Raw genomic sequence first — 23,390 nt, 5'->3', positions numbered from 1 at the left:
GTTGAGGAAACAACAAAGCTTGGCCACAGGGGGTTCAGTGAGTTTTTAATGGGGATTGTGGTCAAGTGGTGGCACCCATAATGCCATGGCAACACCCACCCCACCATCATGGCACAAATTATCACAGCAACCATCCCACTGTCATGACATCCACCAGGGCAATGCCCACCTCATCAGGGCAGCAGCCACCCCACCATGGTAGCACTCATTCAATCATCTCACCTACTACAGCAGGACCTGTCCCACCCTGGTGACACCCACTGTGGTGCTACCCATCTCACCATCATGAAATCCATCATGGTAGCAACGTCCCCACCATCACGACACCTACCTCACCACTGTGACACCCACCATGCCAACAACCTTCCCACTACAGTGGCACTCACCATAGCAGAACCCACCTCATCATGGTGGCACCCACTGTGGTGGCACCTGCCATGCAAGCCCCCACCCCACAGCACCATCACTGTTGCCATGATCTGGTGCCAGTCTCCACCACCCCTCACCATGAAGCTGCTGGTGACATTTGGCATGCCCCCACCTCATCCCTGCCGTGGCACCACGGGCACAACTGGCGTCTCCTCATCTCCACTGGCATCCAGCAGTGGCAACAACTCTCCAGTGAGCTGGTACTGGCGCCCCTGCCAGTTGAAATGTGTTGGGGGCTGCTCTGGGCCCTGGTCATATTGGAAACAGGAGCTCCACTCCACTGCCAGTGCCGACCGCACCAGGCCCACGCCGCCTGCTCTGGCTGGTGCCGGGTGGTAGAGCCGCCCGTTTGCTGGTGCCATGGCTAGGCTCTGCGGCTGGAAGGGCACCACCAGGCTCTGCCCGCCCCCGCAGTAGGAGAGGAGCTGGCTGGCAGCAGGGCCGGGCAGGAGCTGGGTGAAGACCAGGGGTCGGTCCTCACAGCGCAGGAAGTTGCGCTCCCGTCCGCAGCGCGACAGGAAGGGGAAGTGGCTCTCGTAGCGCCCGCTGCGGTTCGGCTCCAGCCGTTTGAAGAAGAAGCTGAGGAAGGCCACATCTGCAGGGATGGGATGGGCGCGGTGACCTCACCTGCCTGGCCCACCAACCACCCCACCAAGGGGCAATTCAGCCCCAGTGGGGCATTCAGCTGTGAAGAAGCAGGATGTGGTGGTGGGAGATCATTTCAGGGCATCGCTCGGTGATGGGACCCTGTTTTGGGGGGTTATCTGGTAGTGGGATGCTGCGTTGGAGCAGCCTATGGTGGTGGGGTGCCATGTGGGGAGATTGGTTGGTGATGGAACATAATTTTGGGGGGGTTGTCTGGTGGTGGAACAGACCCAAATTAAGGATAACAAAAATCAGACCAAACTCAGGATGGATCTCAGCTCAATACCTGACCCCAGTTAAGAACCAGATCCTGAGATCTCAGCTGTTAAGGATTGGATCCTGACGAAAGATGAGATCCTGGTTTGAGACTGGGTCTCAGCTAAGGGTCAGATTCCAGCTAAGGATCAAAGCCCAGTTAAGGATTGAGTCCCGAGTTCTCAGTTCTTTCCTGATGACAGATCCCAGTGGGATGAGACAAACTCAGCACCGTTAAGGATGCTCAGGACCAGGCTGCGGGTGAGGCTCAGCTCCCAGCCAGGCTCAGACTCGCACTGAGGGTGAGACCCCAGTCAGCGACGGGGACCCAGTTAAGGGTTTAACCCTGGTAAGGATGCCCTAATGAAGGCTCAGGTCTTGACTAAGGACGAGACTCGAATTAAGGCTTAGATCCTGATTAAAACGAGGCTCTAATTAAAGAACCACCCCGAATGAATGCTCCCCCCTGGCCTAACAGCCGCCCCCGCGGCGGCCCGGGAGGGGCAGACCGGCGGCAGCGCCGTGAGGGTTCGGGGTCACTCCGGGGCAGGTTTCTACCTTTGAAGCAAGTGACGAAATTCTTCACTTTGGTGTCATCCAGGAAAAGCTGCAAGAAACGGGGACAGAGCCCTCAAACCCCTCTCGCCAGGAGCCGCTCCCCGCTCCCGGCACACACCGGCTGCGGCTCCGGCAGCGGCGGGCAGCAGGGCCCAGCCTGAGGCCTGGGCCCGCACCGGACCCCGTCCCCGCTGCGGTACCTGCCCTTGATGATCGACGTAGTAAAAGTACTCCCGGATCCGCGGCTCTGGGCTCTGCCCCTGCTGGTAGACGAGCCCGGGCGCTGGCGTCCCGCAGGCTCCGGGGAGCAGGCGAAAGGAGCGGGCCGGTGGCGCTCTCATGGTGCTACCGGGGCCGGGCAGCGGAACTCACGGCGGAAGTGGGTCCGTTTGGGCCGCTCCGGGTGGAACCTGCAACCTACCGGAACCCAGAGCCCCTAGGGATAGCACAGCCTTCTCCTGACACCTATAGGTGCTCAGAGCCCCTAGGGACAGCACAGCCTTCTCCTGACACCTATAGGTGCTCAGAGCCCCTAGGGACAGCACAGCCTTCTCCTGACACCTAGAGGTGCTCAGAGCCCCTAGAGACAGCACAGCCTTCTCCTGACACCTATAGGTGCTCAGAGCCCCTAGGGACAGCACAGCCTTCTCCTGACACCTATAGGTGCTCAGAGCCCCTAGGGACAGCACAGCCTTCTCCTGACACCTATAGGTGCTCAGAGCCCCTAGGGACAGCACAGCCTTCTCCTGACACCTATAGGTGCTCAGAGCCCCTAGGGACAGCACAGCCTTCTCCTGACGCCTATAGGTGCTCAGAGCCCCTAGAGACAGCACAGCCTTCTCCTGACACCTATAGGTGCTCAGAGCCCCTAGGGACAGCACAGCCTTCTCCTGACACCTAGAGGTGCTCAGAGCCCCTAGAGACAGCACAGCCTTCTCCTGACACCTATAGGTGCTCAGAGCCCCTAGGGACAGCACAGCCTTCTCCTGACACCTATAGGTGCTCAGAGCCCCCAGGGACAGCACAGCCTTCTCCTGACACCTATAGGTGCTCAGAGCCCCTAGGGACAGCACAGCCTTCTCCTGACACCTATAGGTGCTCAGAGCCCCTAGAGACACCACAGCCTTCTCCTGACATGCAGAGCCCTCCATAGATGCTCAGAGCCCCTAGAGACACGCAGGAGACTCTACAGACACCCATAGCCTCGACAGAGCCCCTACAGACACCCACACCCCACCAGCATCCAGAGCCCCTACAGCCAGCCACGATCCCTGGTGGCCTGTGGGGGTCCGTGGGGAGTGCCCTCCGGGAGGTGCACGGCCAGGCTGGGGGCTGTATGGACCCGAGGGGGGATGCGTGGTCTGGGTGGGTGTCTCCGTGGCTGCTGTGTGACGGTGGACGACCCAAACATGCCCCCGGAGGAGCTCTGTGGCTTGGGTAGGGCTCCTCTATATGATGGCATAGTGGTGGCTGAGCCACTTATGTCCCTGCAGGGGACAGATGGTCTGGGCAGGGGTGTCCCTAGCGATGCTGCGTGGCGGTGGATGACCCACGGACACTCCACAGGGCACGGGTGTCCCTGTGCACCTCCCGGGTGGGGGTTACACAGACCCCTGCAGAGCATACAGAAGCCCCTACAAAACATACAGGGCACAACCCCCCCAGCCCCCACTTTTAGCCCCTCAGAGCCCCCAGCCTGCCCAGCCCTCCTGCCCCAGTGAAGGGCTGCTCCCGTGGGTTGTCTCCATACGTTGCTTTATTCACACGCGGGGATGGGTGGGGTGGGGGTGGGGGGGTGGGCAGGGCTTCTATACATCCCCCAGTCAGAAGCCACCCCCCCCAGCTCGCTGGGTGGAAGGGGGGGGATGGTGGATTTTGTTTTGTCCCTTATAGAATTTTTTGCCTTATTTTAACAATAAATAAACCCAAAATGGGGCAAAAAGGGACTCAAATGGGAGGTGGGGAGGAATTAATGAGTCTTAATTAGCTGATGTTAAGGGGGGGGAGTGGGGACCCCCCTGGCACCGTGTTTTTGTATGTGTGTGTCCCCATCCCCTGGCAGTGAGCAGAGCTGGGAGGTAGTGTTGGGTGACCCCTCCAAACTCTGGAGACCACCCCCCCCCTCCTGGGGAGATCCCCCATTTGGGGACATCCTCCACCTTGGGTGACCCCGCCCCCTTCCAACCCTGAGGTGCTCCTGCCTGGGGGACCTCCCCACCCTGGGGACTCTCACATTTTGGGGAGCACCCCTCTGGGGATTCCACCACCTTGGGGACCCCCAGCTTTGGGTTCTACAGCCTTAGGGACTCCTCCTTTTGGGGACAGCTCCCCAGGGACCAACCTGGATCCTGCCCACCATATTTTGAGTCCCGCCCACTCTAGGAACCACACCCCCACTCGAGGTTCTTTGGACCACCCTGGAGACCACAGCCCCACCATATTGGCTGCCCCCCACCCTGGGGTGGTCCTGTTCTGGTGCCCCCCTGAAGACCACCCATTTGGGTGACTCTCCCATCTTTGCCCCCCCCCATCTTGGAGACTCTCTATAGGGGGTGACTCACAACCCCTCTGCCCCTCCCCTTCCAAGGACTTTCTCCTCTGGGGACCACCCTGCAGACCCCACCTATCATCTTGGGTGCTCCTCACTCTAGAGTGCTTCTGCTCTGGTGACCCCCAACTCTGAGCTCCATCCATTCTGGTGACCCTCCCATCTGGGAGACCCTCACTTTGGGGACACCTCCCCTGTCAAAAATAGCTTAATTAGAGGGTCCTAATTAGTAACTCCTATAGATCTTGATCCTCTGATGGGTGTACACCCAGTGGGTGCCCCCCACTTGCCCAGTGGCTGCCCTCTATGGCCCCACTTGGCCCTGAAGGCACTTGGGGGGCATCTGTAGGGTGGGGGGACACTTCCTGGATGGGGTGTGGGGGAGTTCCAGTGGTGGGGATGGGAAATAACATAAGGAGGTGGTCAAGTGGGTGGTGCAGGAGGAGCAGATCACGATGGGTGCCAAGGTATGTCCAGGAGGACCACATGATGGGCACCAAGATGTGTCTAAGTGGAGCAGATGATGATGGGTAAAAGGAGATGGGTGCCAAGATGGGTTGAGCAGCACCTGGAGGAGGCAATGGGCACCAAGATGTGTCTAGGGGACCAGGAAATGATAAGTACCAAGATGGGTCTAGGAGGTGCAGGAGATGATGGGCTGACCAGGAGCAGGAGATGATGGGAATCAAGATGGGTTTAAGAGGACGAGGACATGACAGGTTGACTAGGAGCAGAAAGAGATGGGTGCCAGGGTAGACTGAGCAGTACCTGGAGGAGATGATTTGCCCCAAGATGTGTCTAAGAAGATCAGGAGATGATGGGTAGGCCAGAAGCAGGAGGAGATGGGTGCCAGGATGGGTTGGACAGGACCAGGAGGAGATGACGGAGACCAAGATGTGTCCAGGAGGACAAGGAGTTGATGAGTGCCAAGATGAACTGGCCAGGAGAATGAGATGAAGGGCACCAAGACGGGCCCATTAGGGCCAAGCAGAGATGAGGGGCACCAAGACACTGGGCAGGACCAGGAGATGATGAGTGCCAAGATGGGTTCAGGATCTGGAGATGGGTGCCGAGATGAGTGCCAAGACTGGTCCAGGAGGAGCAGATGATGAGCGCCATGATGGGTGGCTAGAAGCAGGAGGAGGTGATGGACACCAAGATAGGTCCAGGAGGAGCAGGAGATGATGGGCACTAAGACGGGTTCAGGAGAAGAAGGAGATGATGAGTGCCAAGATGGGTTGACCAGGAGCAGGAGGAGATGACAGGTATCAAGATGGGCCCAGCAAGGTTAAGCAGAGATGATGGGCACCAAGACAGATCCAGGAGGAGCAATTGGAGATGACAGACATCAAGATGAGTCCAGCAGAGCCAAGCAGAGATGATGTGGGTCAGGATGGGCCTTTCAAGGCCAGGAGCAGATGATGGGTCCTGTGATGGCAGCAAGGCCAAACAGACCTGATGGGTTCTGAGACAGGTCTGGTGGTGCCAACACATGGTGAGATGGGTCCCTGCCACACCCCAAGGTGGACAACCAACCCTGGGCCACAACTCCCAAAGGGCCCTCCTCAGCACCCACCCCTTGGTGCACCCAGCTCTGCCATCAGATGCCCCCAGCAGTGTCCATGGGCTGGGCCTCTCTTGGCACTGGGACACTCTGGTCCTCGATGTCCCATGTTCTCCGAGTACTAGACACCAACTCAGCTCAGCACTGGTGTCTTCTCCTGGCCCTGGATGTCCTCCCTGCCCCATGGCTGCCCCACAGCTCTGCTCTCAGCCAGAGACCCAATCCCAATGGAGATGTGGAGCTCCTGTTGATGGGAACATGGTCCCATTGGATGGGTCTCCTCCATCTTCTTTTGACCTCCCTGGTCTTCCACATTGTCACCTGCTGCCACCCATGACCATAGGACACCCAGGATGGAGACATCACCCATCCCCAAGGTGGATGCTGCCATCCCTGGAGACCCCCAAAATGGCCAATCCCTCCGAAGAGGTGGGCAGTGAGATGGCCAGAAGGTCACCAAGGGGCTTGAGGAAAAGTCCCATGTCCTGCTGTAGGACAAGTTGGATGGGGACGAAGATGGACACAAGCCACCCCTGCAGGGTCCTTGAAGAACCTTGAGGAGCACAGAACCTATGCTCCTCAACCCAGGTGGGGTCAGAGAGGAGAAGACTCGTGGGTGGGGTGGGGACAATGTGTGGCGGTTGCTATAGGACACCCTCCATGAAGCTGGTGTCGAGGTGCTGGATGAGGACGCGGATGAAGGACATCTCCTTGCGGGTGTTCTCGAAGATGATCCGCGGGTCGTCCGACTGGCAGCGCAGGCAGTTGGGGGCCATCACCATGGCCAGGTTATTGACGTCCATCTTGGTGACAGCCACGTTGGCCGGCTGCACAAACACCTGGAGGTGGGGAGAGGAAGGTGAAGATTGGTGAGGTGGTGGGAGATAGGTGGAGAAACCATGCAGACCTCCCAGTTCTTGGATAAGATGAGGGTTGCTGAGGTGCTTAACCTCCCAAATCAACTTGAGGAACCCAAAACTACCTTAAGAGAAGCAAGGGGGTCAGGAGGTGGCCCCAGGAAGGGGTGACACGGGGAGGTGCTGGTGGTACCTGTAGGAAGCGGATGAGGTAGCACAGCACCATTTTGTTGATCCTGGGCAGAGAGTGGACAACCGCGATGGCTGCCTCGGGGTTCTCGTAGTGGGTGATGCACTGCTCGTAGAACTCATGAGGGATCAGAGGTTCCTCCAGCTCCCGGTACCAGAGCTTCAGCAGAGAGGCTGAGGTGGAGAAGAGGAGGAGATGTGAGGCTTGGTGGATGAAGGACAGGATCTTGTACCCCCACACAAGATCTCCAAGGTCCTACCAGGAACGTGGGGGTCCTCTAAGCCGGTGGGGATCTTCCACTGGTCCACCTGAAGCTTGAGGGCATTGACCTCATCGATGTCACCAGGAACTCTGCAGGAGGGAAGAGATATTGGTCCCTAGCCAAGAGATGGGGACTCACCTACCCAGCTTTGAGGTTGTCTCAAGGAAAGCCAAAAGGGGACATCAGGTGGGGATGGAGCCATCTTGGGACCTGGTTGTTGCCCCATAGTGACATCTGGAATCATTGTAGGGCTGGGTGCTACTTGGAGACCCCAAGACCCTGACATGGCTCTGGTGGGCACCAGAAAATGGGCATCACTGTGCTGTGGACAAATCCTCACAGCTTTGGTGCAAGAAGTTGAGGGGCTTCTCTCTGCCCCACGGGAGGCGAAAGACATCCATGGAGACATAGGGAAGTGGCCAGCTGCCCCATAAGAAGGTGTCTCATCATGGTTTCCTCCATGAGAAGCTCCAGGTTGTCACCATCCTGGGGGGATCTCCTTGCAGCTGGAGATGGCTTTACCTGAAGATGCCCTCGGTTTGGTCCCCGTTGAGGGCCAGGACCTCCTCGGAGAGGCGGGTCTGCACCCAGGGCAGCTGCCGGTCAGGGTACCGCTCCTTCTGCATGGCGATGATGTCCTGCAGCGAGCTGCCAAACATGGACGGGTTGAAGACGGCGTTCTTGGCGTGACGGATCTCCTCAATGTTGGGTTTCTTCAAGCCCTGGGAGAGATGGGAGGTCACAGGGGCTGCCAGGAGATGCGGTTAGTGCCCTCACAGTCATGTGAAGGTCCTGCTTAATGCCCAGCACCTCCATGGCCAAGCTCCAGAGCTCAAACCAATGGTGTGATGGTAGATGGAGCTATGGGTGAACTCCAGCCAACTTGGCCAAAGTCTCCAGTGGCATCAGGTGGGAAGGTGCCTCCACCCTCCATCTTGATTCCAGACCTGGAGACTCTCCATGGTGCTCGGTGAGACCTCCATGCTCTGCTATGGGACCATGGCCATGTTGGAGCATCTACACCAATAAGCCATGTAGGAAGGAGGACAACCCATGGCTCTTGGATGCTTCTGGACATCAGAAGCGGCGTGGTTGAAGCAGTGGCACCAGCACCTCTGGGTTCCTTCTCTGGTGGGGCAGGTGGTTTGGTCACAGGAGGGCACTGGTGATCTCCCCACTACACAGAACATGTGATTGGCTGGAGATATGGTAGGATGGAGAAGGGATGGATTGACCAGATCTGTGTGCTGGGATGGAGAAGAGATGGACACAGTGGACATGTGCATGGTGGAATGGAGACAAGAAAGATGGAACAGATGTGTATGGTGGGATGGAGAAGGAGAGATGGATGCAGTGGACATGTGATAGCATAGAGAAGAGATGGACACAGTGGATGTGTGTGGTGGGTTGGAGAAGACATGGAGGATGCAGTGGATGTGTGCATGGTGGCATGAGAAAGGATGGAAACAGTGGATGTGTATGGTGGGATGGAGAAGGTCCCCAGAAGTTCCCCAGAGGTCTTGCAGCAATGATGAAACCACATTGGAGACGTCCAGAACATCATCACAGACCTAGCCCATGCTCCTATGCTTCCCACCACGCTCCAGCTTCACTCCTCCTCCTCCAGACCCCATCCCCAAAGCCCATCAACCCCTGTGGTGGTCCTAGCTAGTGGGCTGGCCACCTTCTTCACACCCAAGGGCTGGACCATACCTTCTTGGCTCCTGTCAGAGCTGCCTTCTGCAGCTTGTTGTAGCAGTACTTGGCATAAGTGCTGATGGCCACCCCTGGAAGGGAAAGAATGGGGAGGTCATGAAGCCATCATAGAGTTGGTCTTGGAGAGGTCATGACTGGTCTTGGTGGTGGTCTATCCCCTGCCATGAAGCTCCTCGGGAAGGGTTCTGAGGAGGACAAGGTGTCCCCCCTGTCTCTGGGACCCTTCTTTTAGGGATTGTCCCTCACAACTCAACTTGCTCCTCAAACATGTCAGGAGCTTGGAGAAGCTATGTCCTCCCATCCACCAAACGTGGAACCCTGGAGTCACCTTTGTTCCATCCTCTTTGGTAGCCTTGTGCAGGGATGTCCCAGTTCTGGGGCTTCCATCTTCACCTCCCCTCCACCATCCCACTTCTCCTGATGCCACCACTTCCACCCTCATCCCTCTCCTCACCATCTGTCCCCTCCTCTTGATTGTTCTTCAACAAGGAGACACCACCCTTGGTGCATCCCCATGCTGCCAACAGTCTCATCCAGAGGCATACACTCCAATAGCCTGCAGCCAAGAGCCCCAAGGATCTGGTGGTACCTTCTGGACCACCCCAGAAGTTGGGGGATGTGCAGGGTTGGGTGATCTCAAGTCTGGTGCCCATTCATAGACTGGTTCAGCGTGGAAGGAACCTCTGAAGGTTGCCTTGTCCAGTCCACCTGCAGTGAGCAGGGACATCTTCAAATAGATCAGATTTTGGGATGCAGCCTAGGAGATGGTTGGTTTTTTGGGTGGTGAGCTCACCTTGCTGTCTCATGTCCCATTTGTCACCTCCTGGTCTCCCCAGGTCCTTCTCTACTCTTCCAGCCTTCATCTCCCAGCCCATATGATGATGGGGGTTGCCCTGACTCAGGTGCTAGACCTTGCCCTTGGCCTGGTTGAACCTCATGAAGTTCACTTGGGCCCCCTCCTCTACCATGTCCAGGTCTTTCAGGGTGGGTCAACTCCACCATTCAGCTTGGTATCACCTCCAAACGCCTGAGAGGACACTTGCTCCCAACCTCTATGTCACTGATCACAGGACCACAGGATGCCAGGTGCTGGAAGGGACCCAAAGAGTCCAACACCCCTGCCAGAGCAGGACCATACAATCTGGCTCAGGTCACAGAGGAACACATCCAGACAGGCCTTGAAAGGCTCCAGAGAAGGAGACTCCACAGCCTCTCTGGGGAGCCTGTTCCAGTGCTCTGGGACCCTTACAGTAAAGCAGTTGCCCCTTGTGTAGAGGTGGCACCTCCTGTGCTGCAGCTTACACCCTTTGCTCCTTGTCCTACCCCAGGGAGCAGTGAGCAGAGCCTGTCCCCCTGCTCCTGACCCCCAGCCCTCAGATACCTACAGACACTCATTAAATCCCCTCTCAGTCTTCTCTTCTCCAGACTAAGCAGCCCCAGGTCCCTCAGCCTCTCCTCATCAGTGCTCCTGTCTTCTCACCATCCTCATAGCCCTCCCTTGGACTCTCTCCAGCAGAAGTCCTCTTCAACTGGGGAGCCCAAACTGAACACAGTACTCAAGAGGGCAGAGCTGAGGGGGAAGAGAACCTCCCTTGATCTGCTGGACACACTCTTCTTAACACACTGACCAATAACCATGACCGGTGGACACTACTGAAGCCATCTCCTGAGGTCCTCCACCTCTCCAGCTCTAGCTGCCCTACCATCACCGGTGGTTGAGATCCTCACCTTGTGGTGGGAACCTCATGGTTCCATCTGGGATATGAAGATTTCACCCCTGAGGGACACTGGGAAAGAAGCTGATCCCAGGTGGCCCCACCCCAGGGGTGGTGGCTGCAGTGCTGAGGACCATGAATGTCCACCTTGGGGTCACTGAGGAGAACCTGGGGCAGCTTCTGAGGGGCTTCACGTGGTGAGGCACCAACCTGCCTGTTCAGGAGGTTTTGGGGTGTTTGGGGGTTAGTTTGGGTGGCTTTGGGGTGTTTAGGGGTTAGTTTGGGTGACATCAGGAGTATTTTGGGGTTATCTAGGGATATTTGGGTGTTAGTTTGGGTCATTTATGGGGGTGTGTTGAAGTGTTTTGGGGGTGGTTTGATTTTGGGTGTCCCAGGGTTAGTTTATTTGGGAGTATTTTGGGGTGTTAAGGGGTTAGTCTAGATGATTTTGGGGTTTTTGAGTTTTTTTGGGGTTAGTTTTTATTTTTGGGGTGTTCTGGGGTTAGTTTGGGGCATTTTGGGGTTAGCTTAGGTGATTTTGGAGTTGTTTTGAGGTGTTCTGGGGTTAGAGTATTCTGGGGTGTTTGGGGATTAGTTTGGGTGATTTTGGGTTTAGTTTGAGTTATTTTGGAGTATTTAGTAATGTTTTAGGGTATTCTGGAACGTTTGGAATTAGTTTGGGGTGGTTCGGTGATTTTGAAGTATTTGGGGGTGTTCTGGGGTTAGTTTGGGTGATTTTTGGGGTTCTGAGGTATTTGGGATTATTTTCTGTTGTTTTGGAGAGGTTTTTTGTTAGTTGGGGTGACTGGGGGTTATTTGGGGGTTAGTTTGGGTGATTTTGGGTCTGTTTTGGAGTGTCTGGGTGTTGGGGTGGGGGTGCTGGCCCTACCCTGCTGCTGCGGGCTGGGGGCTCGCGGTTTCTTTCTCAATTTTTGCTTCTTCTGGTGGGTCCTGGCCAGGAGCTCCTGAATGTGCCGGAAAACTGGGGAGGGAACAACAGGAGGAGCGGGAAGGGAATGGGAACGGAACAGGAACAGCAGGGGTGGAAATGGAAACAGAAATTACAATGGAAATCAAAATGGAAACGGCTGCAGGAGGACATCAAATACACAGGGAGTAAAATGTGGGGGCACACAATGGACATGGAAATAAAAATGAGAGAGGAAATAAAAACAGAAATTGAAAAGAAAATTAAAGGGGAAAAAAGAAAAGTGAAATAAAAAAACTAAAAAGAAACAGGAATTTAAAAAGGAAATCAAGCAATAAAAAATAGATTAAAACAAAATAAAAGGGAAATAAAGACAACAGCAAGGAAAAAGAATTAAAATTAAAGGAAAAAATGAAAATGAAAAGTAAAATTTAAATTAAAAATAGTAAAAAAAGAAGTTAAATTAAAATATCAGTAAAGAAATTTAAATAAACCCAAATAAAATAAACAAGGAAGTCATTAGAAACCCCAAATTAAAAGTAAAACAACAACAAGGAGAGAAAATCAACAATGAAAAAATCAAAATAAAGGAAAAGCAATCAGAAAAAAGGAAAATGAGGGTGAAAAATCAATAAGAAAGGAAAATATAAAATAAAATGAATCTAAAATGGAAAATGAAAACGAATTATAATTGAAATAAAACTGGAAATAAAACTGAAGGAAAAGAAAATGGAAATAAATCACAAGGAACTAAAATGAGAAATAAAAAGAAATTAAACTAAAATTGAAAATAAAGTGAAATAAAAATTGAAAACTGAAATGATGAAAATTAAAAGAAACTAAACCTGGAAAGAAAAATAAAGCAGAATAAAAATTGGGAATAAAACTTAAAGAATGAAAATTAAAAGAAACTAAGCCTGAAAATAGAAATAAAGTAGAATAAAACTGAAATAATGAAACTTAAAAGAAACTAAACCGGGAAAGAAAAATAAAGCAGAATAAAAATTGAGAATAAAACTGAAAGAATTGAAATTAAGAGAAACTAAACTTGAAAAGAAAAATAAGGTAGAATAAAAATTGAGAATAATCCTGAAATAATGAAAATTAATAGAAACTAAACCTGGAAAGAAAAATAAAACAGCATAAAAATTGAGAATAAAACTTAAAGAATGAAAAATAAAAGAAACTAAACCTGAAAATAGAAATAAAGTAGAATAAAAATTGAGAATAAAACTGAAATAATGGAAATTAAAAGAAGCTAAACCTGGAAATAGAAATAAAGTGGAATAAATATTGAGAATAAAACTGAAATAATGGAAATTAAAAGAAACTAAACCCGAAAATAAAAATAAAGTAGGATAAAAATTGAGACTAAAACTGAAAGAATGAAAATTAAAAGAAACTAAACCTGAAAATAGAAATAAAGTAGAATAAATATTGACAACAAAACTGAAATAATGAAAATAAAAATATAAAATAAAAATAAAACTGAAAATATAGAACTAAAAGGAAAGCTGGAAACATAAAATTACAACAAATTACAATAAAAATAGAAATCATTGAAAAGAGAACTGAAAATAAAACTGAAAAAAATTAAACATGAAGCAAGAAATGAAAACTGAAAGTCAAAAAGTAAAACAAAAACTGAGAGTAAAGGTGAAATAATGAAACAAAAAATAAATAGAAATAGAAAATTAAAATAAAAATGGAATAAATGGAAATGCCCCCCCCCAAAATCTAGAAATAAAACTGAAATAATAAATATTAGTAATAACTCCCTGCAAATAAAACTGAAATAACAGAAAAATAGATTAAACCTAGAAATAAAAAGAACTGAAAACTGAAAATAAAGCTCAAATAAAACAAAACCAACTGAAACCAAAACCTTTGTTAATAAAAGCTAACTTAAGAAGATCCTGGAAGGAAAACTGAAATAACATAAAGATCAGTGAAAACAAGGCTGGAAATAAAAAGAAAGGAAAAGAAACCCAAAAGTAAAAGTGAAGTAAAAGAAAAATAATGGAGATAGGAGGTAAAAAAATGAACAAAAGAAAATTAGGAAACTAAAAGTGCAAAGAAAGCTGCAAGAAAACAACTGAATGAGAACAAAACTGCAAACAAACAGTCAATGGAACCCAAACTGGAACTCAAAGTGGCAATGAAAGCTGCAGGTGGCCATGCCCAGTTGTCACCCCGAGCCTTGGTGCCCATCAATCAGCTGCTGGAAACCAGGGCCAAACTGCAGGAAAACGAACAGAGACAAAGGGGATGGAAACAATGGAACCAGTGGGGCCATGCTGGGGTCACTGCTGGGGTGGAGCTGGCCACAGGACTTCTCTGCTGCTGGGACCTTCTTCTGTTGGCTCACCTCAGGTTCTTCACCACCGATGTGCTAAATCCAGCAGGAGCTCCATATCTCTGCTGCTGCCCAAAGTGTCCTCAGCAACCTCACCTGGACACCTCGCTTGGGTTCATTTCCTCTCCTCCCCAAGCTGGGCAGATCCACCATGGCTCCATGTGTCCTCCATATCTGGTTCATGAGGAGCCAAAGGGCACCCAAAACCAACCAGAGCAGTTCTTCTGAGGCTTTTCAGACAATGGTGGAAACTTGGGACCTCCTGGACCCCCATCTCTCCTTTACCCACCACCCACTGCGAGATGTCACCATCCCATGGGATGTTGGGACATCCAGCCATGTCATGACTTTCTCCACCACCCCACAACTTTACCCATGGACATGTCATTTGGATTCATCTCCGCTGTTCTTCAAGCTGAGCAGAACAACCGTAGCTCCATGTGCCCTCCATACTTGGTCCACAAGGAACCAGAAGGCACCCAAAACCAAGCAGAGCAGTTTGAGCTTCATCTCTTGAGGCTGCTTGACCAATAATGCTAACAGGGCACCTCATGGACCTCCATGTTTGCCTCCTCCACACACTGTAGATGCCACCAACCCATGGGACTCAGGGATGCCCAACTCTCCAGCCAGCAAGCAGAGAGTGGGGTGGTCAGCAGTACCAGACTTGTGGTAGACACTGACCATTCCTATGTCCCTGCCAGACCAAGTCACCTCACCCATAAGATGGCACCTGCAGTTAAGAAGCGGGGATGGTCAAGCCCAGGGCTGGAGAGTAGCTCCTACAAGTCCCACCATTTGGGATCAAGCAGCTCAAATTTATGGCTCTTCTATGTACCATGACCAAAAACCATCTTGGAAGGTGGGGATCAAATGGTTCTCCTTGCATCATGGGGCTTGTTTTGATCCAAAGCTACTTGAGAATCCAGAATAAGCTTCTGGAGATGGTGATGATGATGACAATGAAGGAATCACAGAATCTTGGAATGATTTGGGTTGGAAGGGATCATTCTGGAGCTGCTGGGCCTGAGGCTCATCCAGCCACCAGCTCCAATTCCCATTTTCATTCCATAAAGCTCAAACCATAGAGAACTAAGAGGCAAGAAGAAGTGCAAGGACCTCCTGCTTATGGCCGCCCAGAGCCAAGGTGACACTGAGCCTGCAGAAAAGGTGTCAAATCTCATTTGTGTTGAGTCTCACACTGGTTTTCCATGTGCTGGGGAAGAAAAGCTAGTGGTGAAGGCACCACTGGGCTGGTGGCACCTCCAGAAGGCTGGTTGGATGAGTTCCTCCCCACCTTTCAGTGTGGAGACTCATGAAGGTGAGGGGGAAAAGAGCAAAATAATAATACAGGTTGGAAGGTCAGCAGAAATCAAACCCACCAGGCAGTGGTTTCTGTCTTACCTTTGGTGTCATTCACTGGATCCATGTGCCTGTAAATGTATCCTTCAAGGTAGGAATGAAATTTGGGAGTGGGTGGGAAAAAAGCCAGACAAATGGCCATGAGCTCCCAGCCCCTGGCCAGGCTCTCATAACGGAAGTTCTCGGTGGTCTGTCGGCACAGCTGGATGTAGAGCTCATCTCTCAGCCCCTGCATGCTCCAACCTTTGGTGGCGATCTCCAAGGCCACGCTGAGTTGGTCCGTCTTGGCCCGCCGGTCCCCCATGTACATCTGAATCAGTTTAAAGATCTCACAGGCCTCCTTCTTGACGTTACGGTCATTGGTCATGATCATGGGTTTCTTGATGGACTCGCTGCTCCAGGCCAGCATGTTGGCTATGGACACCTTCCTACGGAAGAGCCCTTGGGTGTGCTTGTTGAAGTGCTTGGAGGCCCAGTTCTCAATGTCCGTCTCTGAGGAGGGCTTGCGTAGGTTGAAGGTGGGGAAGACACAGCTGGCACTAGGCATCATGTTCCTGGTCTGTCTGCTGCTCTCGAACTGGGCGCAGGCACCGAGGTCCTCCGACTAGGAGACAACAGCCAGGCAAGTCAGTGTTAGCAGTGGCTGCCAAAGCAAGCAACCAATTGATCCACCAACCAACCAATCAGCTGACCACCAAGCCACCCAACCAACTAACCAACCAACAGACCAACCAATCAACCAAACACCAAACCAACCAGGCAATCAACCACTCACCAAACTAGCTAACCAACCATCACAGCACCAAGAGCTCACCCCATGCTCACACCAAAAGCTATGTCCTCTCCAAGGAGCTGCTCCTCAATCCTGGGCAAGTGGACCCAGCCTGGTACCAGTGGCCAAGGTAAGTCAAGGCACTGGTGGCATCAGGAGGGAGAAGTTGGATAAATGAGATCATCCAGAAGCTGACTTGGTGGATTCTCTTTGCCTGGTCCCTCAGTCTTTGCAGTCATGAACAGAAGAAGCTGGTGACTTCTTCCACCAAACAAAGGACAAGTGGCTTTGAGCTCCACCAGTACTTCAAGTATCAGGGTGGAGACACCAACCCTCCTAGTTAACCCCTCCTCCCTAGAGCATGGTTCTATAGTGACCACATACCCAGGAGGAGGTTGGTGGCTCCTCCAAGCCACAAGAAATGTGGATGTTGTTCCATCACAAGACACAGACCTGTTGAAGCAGGTCCAGAGGAGGTCATGAAGATGTTGTGAGGGCTGGAACCCCTCTGCTGCGAGACCAGGCTGAGAAGGGTTGGTGTTGTTCAGCCTGGAGAAGAGAAGGCTACCACATGGTGTGGCCCTATCCCAACTTGGTGTGGGATCACCTTGAGGACAATCTTGCTGGATTTACTGGAGGTTTAAACCACCTTTACAAGCAGAAGGAGCTTCAAAGAGGGTGGTGAGGACACCATGCTGCCACATGGTGTGGTCTATCCCAGTCTGATATGGGATCACCCTGAGGACCATCCTGTTGGATCTACTAGAGGTTTAAAGCAGCTTTACCAGGAGGAGGACCTTTAAGGAGGGATGGTGAGGACACCACTCTGCCATATGGTGTAATCTACCCCAGCCTGGTGTGGGACCAACTTGTTGGATCTACTGGAGGTTTAAACCACCTTTACCAGAAGGAGGAGCTTTACAGAGGACGGTGAGGATAAATGGTGTGGTCTACTCCAAGCAGGTGGAGTATGCCACATTGGTGGCACCCTCTCTAATGCTGAAGACACCTTCTGAGGACGTTACCTGAGATGGATGCAGGTAGGGTTCAGGTGAAGCCAGGTTGGTTTGGACAGAAACGCTCTTCTCCAGCAGGATTTGAGGGAAACCCAACTTCTCAAAGGTGTTCCTCTTCCAGTGCTTGTTCTCCTGCTGTGCCAATGCCTCGTCCTCGCTGAAGGCTCTCACCACGGGACCTGGCATGGGCAAAGGGAGGGCACCATCGCTCTCATAGCCTGACCCATCCTTCTGGGAGTCCCAACTGCTGCGTTGCTTCATGTGGTAGTGGGCTTGCTGGGCTTCCCAGGCCAGGCGTGCTTGGGCCAAGAAGGGTTCAGGGAAGCCCCGTGCCACCTCTGCCTCTACCGCTTTGCTCTCCGTACGGTTCATGGGTGACCTGTTGGGTGGTGGAGCAGCTCGTTCTTCACCCAGCATCTGCTCACTCAGCACCTCCCGGTCTCCCGAGCCATCGGTGGAGGAGGCATTGGGCTCATGGGACAAGGAGGGCTTCCGGCTTTTCCTCTTTCGGGTGGAGGGTGAGTAACCAGTGGAGGACAAAGTGTCCTGCTGGCTGGACCATGACATGGAGTCCTCAGCCTGGGTCACTTGGCCACTTGTAGGACCAGGGCAGAAATCAGGTCCTTCCATACTGCTGTAGTCACCAGATTTTATCTCCAAACGTTGGTCACGGACCAGACAAGGGCTGTGTTGCAGTGAGTAGGATCCACCGATGGGGTTGGGAGAATATTTGTGCCTCAAACCTGTCTTCATCTTGGGGCTAGAACCTGACTGCTCCACATAGACCAACTGCCTGACGTACTCCTTGCCGGCTGGGCTGTACTCCAAGCTCATGAAGCGGTCGGGACATTTCTGTTTGGTGAGGACTAACTGTTGGTAGGGGGAGTTGGAGCTTTGTTTGGGTGACTGGAGGAAAGGATGAGGCTTCCTGATGGGTGACTTCTGTGGTGAACCTGCTTTGTAGCTTCCGCTAGCTTCATACTGCATGTCCACGGGAGGTTCATCATAGATGGGAGCTTGGTACTCCATGGGAGGTTCTTCGTAGAGGGGCGGCTCGTAGGCGTAGCGGGGAGAGGAAGGCTGGGACTCGCTGGAGTGTTTGCGGTGTTGGGTTTGGAGAGGAGAGCAGAAGGTGTCTCCTCGGCCAAGGAGGGGCGAGCAACTCCCAACATGCTCAGCTCTCTTCAAGAAGGGTGATGGTTTCCTCTCCGGGAAGAAAACGGAGTTGTCAGCCTCGGGGGTGAAGGTTTGGAGGTTGGGCGACTGCTGGCCCCCTGAGGGCCGGCGCGAGCGGGTGCCCGGTGTGTTGTCGGGCACGTAGCCATTGCCCTGGTGCAGAAGGAAGCTGGGCTCGCGATCCGTCACCTTGATCAGCATCCGCTCCTTGGTGCCGGCGTTCCATCGCAGTGATGATGTCCTGAGGAGACAAACAGCAACCAGTGAAGCTCCTCCATGATCACAGATGGACAAACACCCCTGTACTGCTGTCCTGGAACCCCAGCAGACCCTCAGCAACAGCAGAGCCCAAAGGACAGACAAACCCAAGTATGGAACTGTTGAGGTTGCAAGAAAATTTAAGGTCCTCAAGTCCAACCACTGACCCAGCACTGCCAGGGCACCACCAAACCATGTCTCTTAGCACCACAGCTCCATAGTTTTGAAACCTCTCCAGGGATGGGGACTCCACCACTGCCCCAGGCAACTGGGGCCAGGCCTTGAGAAGCCTCTCCATGAAGAAATTGTTCCTCATGTCCAACCTAAACCTCCTGTGGGGCAACATGAGGTCAGTTCCTCTTGGCCCAATGTCTGAGACAAGAGGTTTCAGCTCCATGTGGCTCCAAGCTTCCTTCAGGGAGTTGTAAAGAGCCACGTCTTCCTCCATCCCTTTGCAACATGGCCAAGGGTACTGGAGTGTTGTCCTTGCCCCCAAACCTGTCCTTGACCATCAGAAAGGGGTGTTTGGCTGGAGACTTCATCACTTCTCTGTTCCACTAATTGACCACCCCTCACACCGATGAACCTTGAGGTCCCTTCTATGATACTATGATGGTGAACCTGAGGTGCTTCCTCTTGTCCTCCCATTTCCTTTTTTCCTCCCATCTTCTCATTTTATGATTTCTTCTTGTCCTAACTTTTCCTTCTGTCCTACCAGTTCTTCTTGTCCTATCTTTTCCTCTTACCCTACCATCTTCTCATGTCCTACCATTTCCTCCTGTCCTACCACTTTCTCCTGGCCTATCCAAAGGTCCCTTCTCCAAAGAACCACTCAAATACACACTTGGGTTTATCTAAGGGTGGCAGTAAACCTAAACCTGACAGAAGATGAAGGGAAGGAGATAGGGAGGAGGACCAGATGACCATGAAAGAATCCACCCATGTTGTCACTGCCCCATCCCTGAAGGTTGGATGGGTCCTCCACACCCACCAAGGCCACATCAGAGCCCCCAGCCCTGCTGTTGGAGGGAAATGTTGGCTACCTGTAGTGGAGGAGTTGACCTTCTGCGGTGTAGTCCCGATATATGTCGTAGTCTTTCTCAAACACTCCGGAGGGCGATGAGCTGCAACACAGCAACAGCGAGCAAAGGGTTACCAACAGTGGCTATCAGGTGTCCATGTACTTAATCAACATCTCCTTCACTTTAGGATTCATGAAGATGCAGCCACAGAGATGGACGATGACCAAACCCTCTGTGGTTGTGGTCTCCGGCTTCACTTCAACCCCTGTAAATGCCACATTGTCCCTTAAACCACTCCTAGCTGTAAGGAACAGCTGTAGACATGCCTGGATAGATCCATCTTGGATGGAACATCTCATGATTTTGTCCCACCATGGTCCTTTCCAAGTGCAGCCCTTCCTCATGCCTCAAGCATGACCTACAGATCACAAGAGCAGTCTCTTACTCCTCTCAGATGGTCAGAGCCAAGATGAGCAGAGGTGACAAGCCAAGCCCCAGAAAAAGTCCTATTTTGGCATATTTTCATCTACCACATTGCAGTTGGTTACTTCTAGGCTTGCTCCCAGAAGATGGAGAAGAAAATCATGGCACCATCAGCTACCAGCTTACTCCAACCCACCTTATGTGATTGGAGAAACATGGATAAAACCATACAAAGGTGCAGGACAGCATCTAGACATTATTCTTTGGACCACCACCAGCTTAAAGACTCCCCTAGAAGAGCAAACCTATCCTTGCTTCATGTTTCCTTTGGCACTTGGCTTGGCCAGCAGCCTAGATCCATGCCAAGACCTCCCAATGAGACATGGGACTGTGCATTAGTTCTTCACCTAAGGACAACACCTTCCAGTATTGTTTGTTCTGGTCCATATTTGTTTGATGAGCACAGAAAAAGGTTTTTGTTTTGGCCTTCACAGTGGAGATGAGCTAAAAACACAAGGCACAGAGAAAAGCTGGAGTCTGTGGCTCCACGTTGGAACAGAACAGCAAACATCTGGAAAAGTAAGGTGGGTTGGAGAAGTTTTGGGAGGGAAAAGCACTAAAATCATCCCCTATGTGCCCATGAATAGGTTCAGGTTCATAAAAATCAGACCAGATGTTGGCTTCAGAATAAGAAAACTGGGAAAGAAATAAATCTTCTTAATAGGATTGGCCACCAAAATTGTGCTGCAGTGAGAGGCAATCACATTAAGCTCCTGTCAAAGCTAATGAGACTTCTGAGCCCTCAAATTATGGCCATAGTGAGGAGCTTAATCCTTTTTTCCTCTTGAGTGCACACGGAAGAGAATTTCTTCCCCTCCTCCTCTATGACACCAAGTGTCTTCTGAAGAGGAAGGCTCCAGCTGCTGTGGCTCCAGGATCATAGAATGAGAGGATTGTTTGGGCTGGAAAAGTTCTTAAGATCATGGAGTCCAGCTATTAACCCAGTACTGCCAGGTCACCACTAAACCATGCCCCTCAGCATCTTGGCATCATATTTACATAGCTTTGGAAGCCCTCCAGGGATGTGGACTCCATCACTGCCCTGGCTCATCTGGGCCAGGGTCTCACCACCTTCAAAATGGAGAACTTCTTCATTATATCTGATCTAAATCTCCCTCTTCCAGTTTAAACCCATTGCCCCTTGACCTCTCACTTCAGTCTCTGAGAGGTGGTTCCTCTCCACCTTCCTGTAGCCCCCTGAAGTCCTGGAAGGCCATCAGAAGGGCCCCCTAGAGCTTTCTCTTCTCCAAGCTGAACAACCCCAACTCTCTCAGCTTGGCTTCACAGCAGAGGGCATCCAGCCCTCAGATCATCTTTGTGGCCTCCTCTGGACTTGCTTCAACATTCCATGATACTGGACCATCTTGTATAGACTGTGATTGTGCCAAGAAAGTTTGGTCATGTTCCTTGAGGTCCCTTCCAACCTTATATTCCATGGTTCCTTCAGGGCACAGGTCACCTCCTTTGGGTTAGAAGACCTTTAAAGGCCACCTAGTCCAGCTACTCTGCAGCCAGCAAGTTGCTCTGAGCCCCACACCCCCACACAACATGACCTGGAATGGTTCCAAGGATGGGGCATCTCCTACCTCTAGGCAACCTGGGTCAGGCTCTCACCCTCCTCATCATTGAAATGTCTCTGTTTTCACCCCAGGATTTTGTTGGTTTCACCTTTGTCATAGGATCTTGTCTTAAAAACCTTGAGACAGCAACTTCCTGGGGTGGTAGGTGAAGGGTGGAGGACAAATGTTCCATGGAAGCTTGGCCATCAGGAACCTAACAAGTCTTCTGCTTAAATATTCAATAGTTGTCAAGCCTACTCTTGGGTCTCTAGCCAGCTCCATGCCTGCTGTTTCCATCAGCTCTTCATTTGTGCTGAAATCTCAGCAAGTGACTTTTAATGATCCCCTTGTCTTGGAGAAGCAAGAGCAGCCAGTTTGGCCACCCCTGGGGTTGTGCAACCACCCACGGATCCCTGCAGAGATGCCGTGATTAGCTTCCACCATGCTGCTGTTGGGCAGTGATGTTGGCTCTAGGCCAAATCTTTGCTGTCCTCAATCTCCACAGGGTGGAACTGCTCAGCCATCACCTCCACACAGGTCTATATTATGCTGAGCTGGTGTGGAATGTGGCTAATTACTGCTGAGGTGAAATGAACCCTTGGAAGATGAAGGCAAGGAAATGAAAGTTGGATGAGAGGAGAGAATTTCTGCTCATCTCCTCCAACCAACTAGCGTGGAGGATGTGATACAGAATCCCTGCATGGTGAGGGTTGGAAGTGACCTCTGGAGATCATCAAGTGCAGTCCCACTGCTAAAGTAGGGTCACCCACAGCAGGTTGCCCAGGCAGGTTTGAAACCTCTCCAGAGAAGGAGACTCCAGAACCTCTCTGGGCAGACTGATTCAGCACACTGTTGACTTCAAGACAACAGATTTCTGCTGATGGAACCTCCTGGGTTCCAGTTTGTGCCCACTGCCCTATGTCCTTTCACTGGGCACCACTGGAAAGAATCTGACTCTGGGCTCTTGCCCTCCACCCTTTAGATATTGAGAAGATCCCCTCTGAGTCTTCTATTCTCCAGGCTCAACAGCCTCAGGTCCCTCAGAGATATGTTCCAGGCCCCTCAGCATTCTTGTGGCACTCTGCTGGACTCTCTCCAGTAGTTCTCTGTCTCTCTTGAACTGGGGAGACCAGAACTTAACTTATTACTCCAGCTGTGGCCTAACCAGGGCAGAGTAGAGTGGGAGGAGAACCTCCCTCCACCTGCTGGCCACACTCCTCCTGCATCCCAGGAGACCATTTGCTGTCTTGGGCATGAGCACATTGCGGGCTCATGGGCAACTTGCTCCCCACCAGCACTCCCAGGTCCATCTCCTTGGAGGTGTTTCCTAGCAAGTCACACTTGGAGAGATGTGGATGATGTAGCCCATGTGAACATGGAAAGCAACATGGAAAATATCTGCCCTGTCCATGGAGAAAATCCAAGGAAGGTACCTCACAAGTACCCAGCAGCAGCAAAGCATCTCTGCACAAATTTCCTGCTGATGGTGGACACCAGGAAGCTGTAGCATCTGCAAAAGCTCTTCTGTATCATCCCATTGTTGCCCTAGGAGGCTATGGGAACATCTTGGAGCAGTTCATCATGTCTACATGTGGGCTGAGATCAATATTAACACCCAACAGCTTGCAGGTCACCACACTGAACTTTTAGGAGTGGTGAAAGTGACCAATGAAGGTCTGACCCGCTGAGAGGAGAGTGATCTCCACTCCATGGAGGTGG

The 23,390-nt window shown here is 51.7% G+C and overlaps 2 protein-coding genes across 3 annotated transcripts in view; both read right to left on the bottom strand.

Moving 5' to 3' along the window:
• Positions 1 to 19: 19 nt before the first annotated feature.
• C14H8orf82 (chromosome 14 C8orf82 homolog) lies at positions 20 to 2,432 on the bottom strand. The gene is made up of 3 exons (XM_064154457.1): positions 2,088 to 2,432; positions 1,888 to 1,936; positions 20 to 1,024 (listed from the first exon to the last, which is right to left on the bottom strand). The coding sequence occupies exons 1-3, from the start codon at positions 2,226 to 2,228 to the stop codon at positions 543 to 545; spliced, it is 672 nt and encodes a 223-aa protein (XP_064010527.1). The 5' UTR covers positions 2,229 to 2,432; the 3' UTR covers positions 20 to 542.
• Positions 2,433 to 3,625: 1,193 nt separating this feature from the next.
• ARHGAP39 (Rho GTPase activating protein 39) overlaps positions 3,626 to 23,390 on the bottom strand; it is a 106,362-nt gene continuing 86,597 nt past the window's right edge. The window contains exons 3-11 of one of the 2 annotated variants that reach the window (XM_064154448.1): positions 19,651 to 19,731; positions 17,183 to 18,590; positions 15,428 to 15,989; positions 11,629 to 11,721; positions 9,022 to 9,095; positions 7,831 to 8,030; positions 7,306 to 7,397; positions 7,050 to 7,219; positions 3,626 to 6,838 (exon numbers count right to left, since the gene is read on the bottom strand). In XM_064154448.1, coding sequence (XP_064010518.1) covers positions 6,644 to 6,838; positions 7,050 to 7,219; positions 7,306 to 7,397; positions 7,831 to 8,030; positions 9,022 to 9,095; positions 11,629 to 11,721; positions 15,428 to 15,989; positions 17,183 to 18,590; positions 19,651 to 19,731 — 2,875 coding nt within the window. In that variant the 3' untranslated portion in view covers positions 3,626 to 6,643. The remainder of the gene's footprint in view (positions 6,839 to 7,049; positions 7,220 to 7,305; positions 7,398 to 7,830; positions 8,031 to 9,021; positions 9,096 to 11,628; positions 11,722 to 15,427; positions 15,990 to 17,182; positions 18,591 to 19,650; positions 19,732 to 23,390) is intronic. The other variant, XM_064154449.1, reaches the window with a different exon arrangement.

The sequence above is a fragment of the Pogoniulus pusillus genome, chromosome 14 (assembly GCF_015220805.1).
Source record: "Pogoniulus pusillus isolate bPogPus1 chromosome 14, bPogPus1.pri, whole genome shotgun sequence".
In the NCBI taxonomy this organism is placed as follows: domain Eukaryota; kingdom Metazoa; phylum Chordata; class Aves; order Piciformes; family Lybiidae; genus Pogoniulus; species Pogoniulus pusillus.
The sequence above is the reverse complement of the archived record's forward strand: the minus strand, read 5'-3'. Positions and strand labels throughout refer to the sequence as shown.

Excerpts from the sequence above, each read along its gene's own strand:
- C14H8orf82 (XM_064154457.1), bottom strand. The coding sequence starts at position 2,228 with ATGAGAGCGCCACCGGCCCGCTCCTTTCGCCTGCTCCCCGGAGCCTGC. Across the intron at positions 1,937-2,087 it reads ACGTCGATCATCAAGGGCAG|CTTTTCCTGGATGACACCAA; the intron begins GTACCGCAGCGG and ends CGTTTCTTGCAG. Across the intron at positions 1,025-1,887 it reads TTTCGTCACTTGCTTCAAAG|ATGTGGCCTTCCTCAGCTTC; the intron begins GTAGAAACCTGC and ends CCATCCCTGCAG.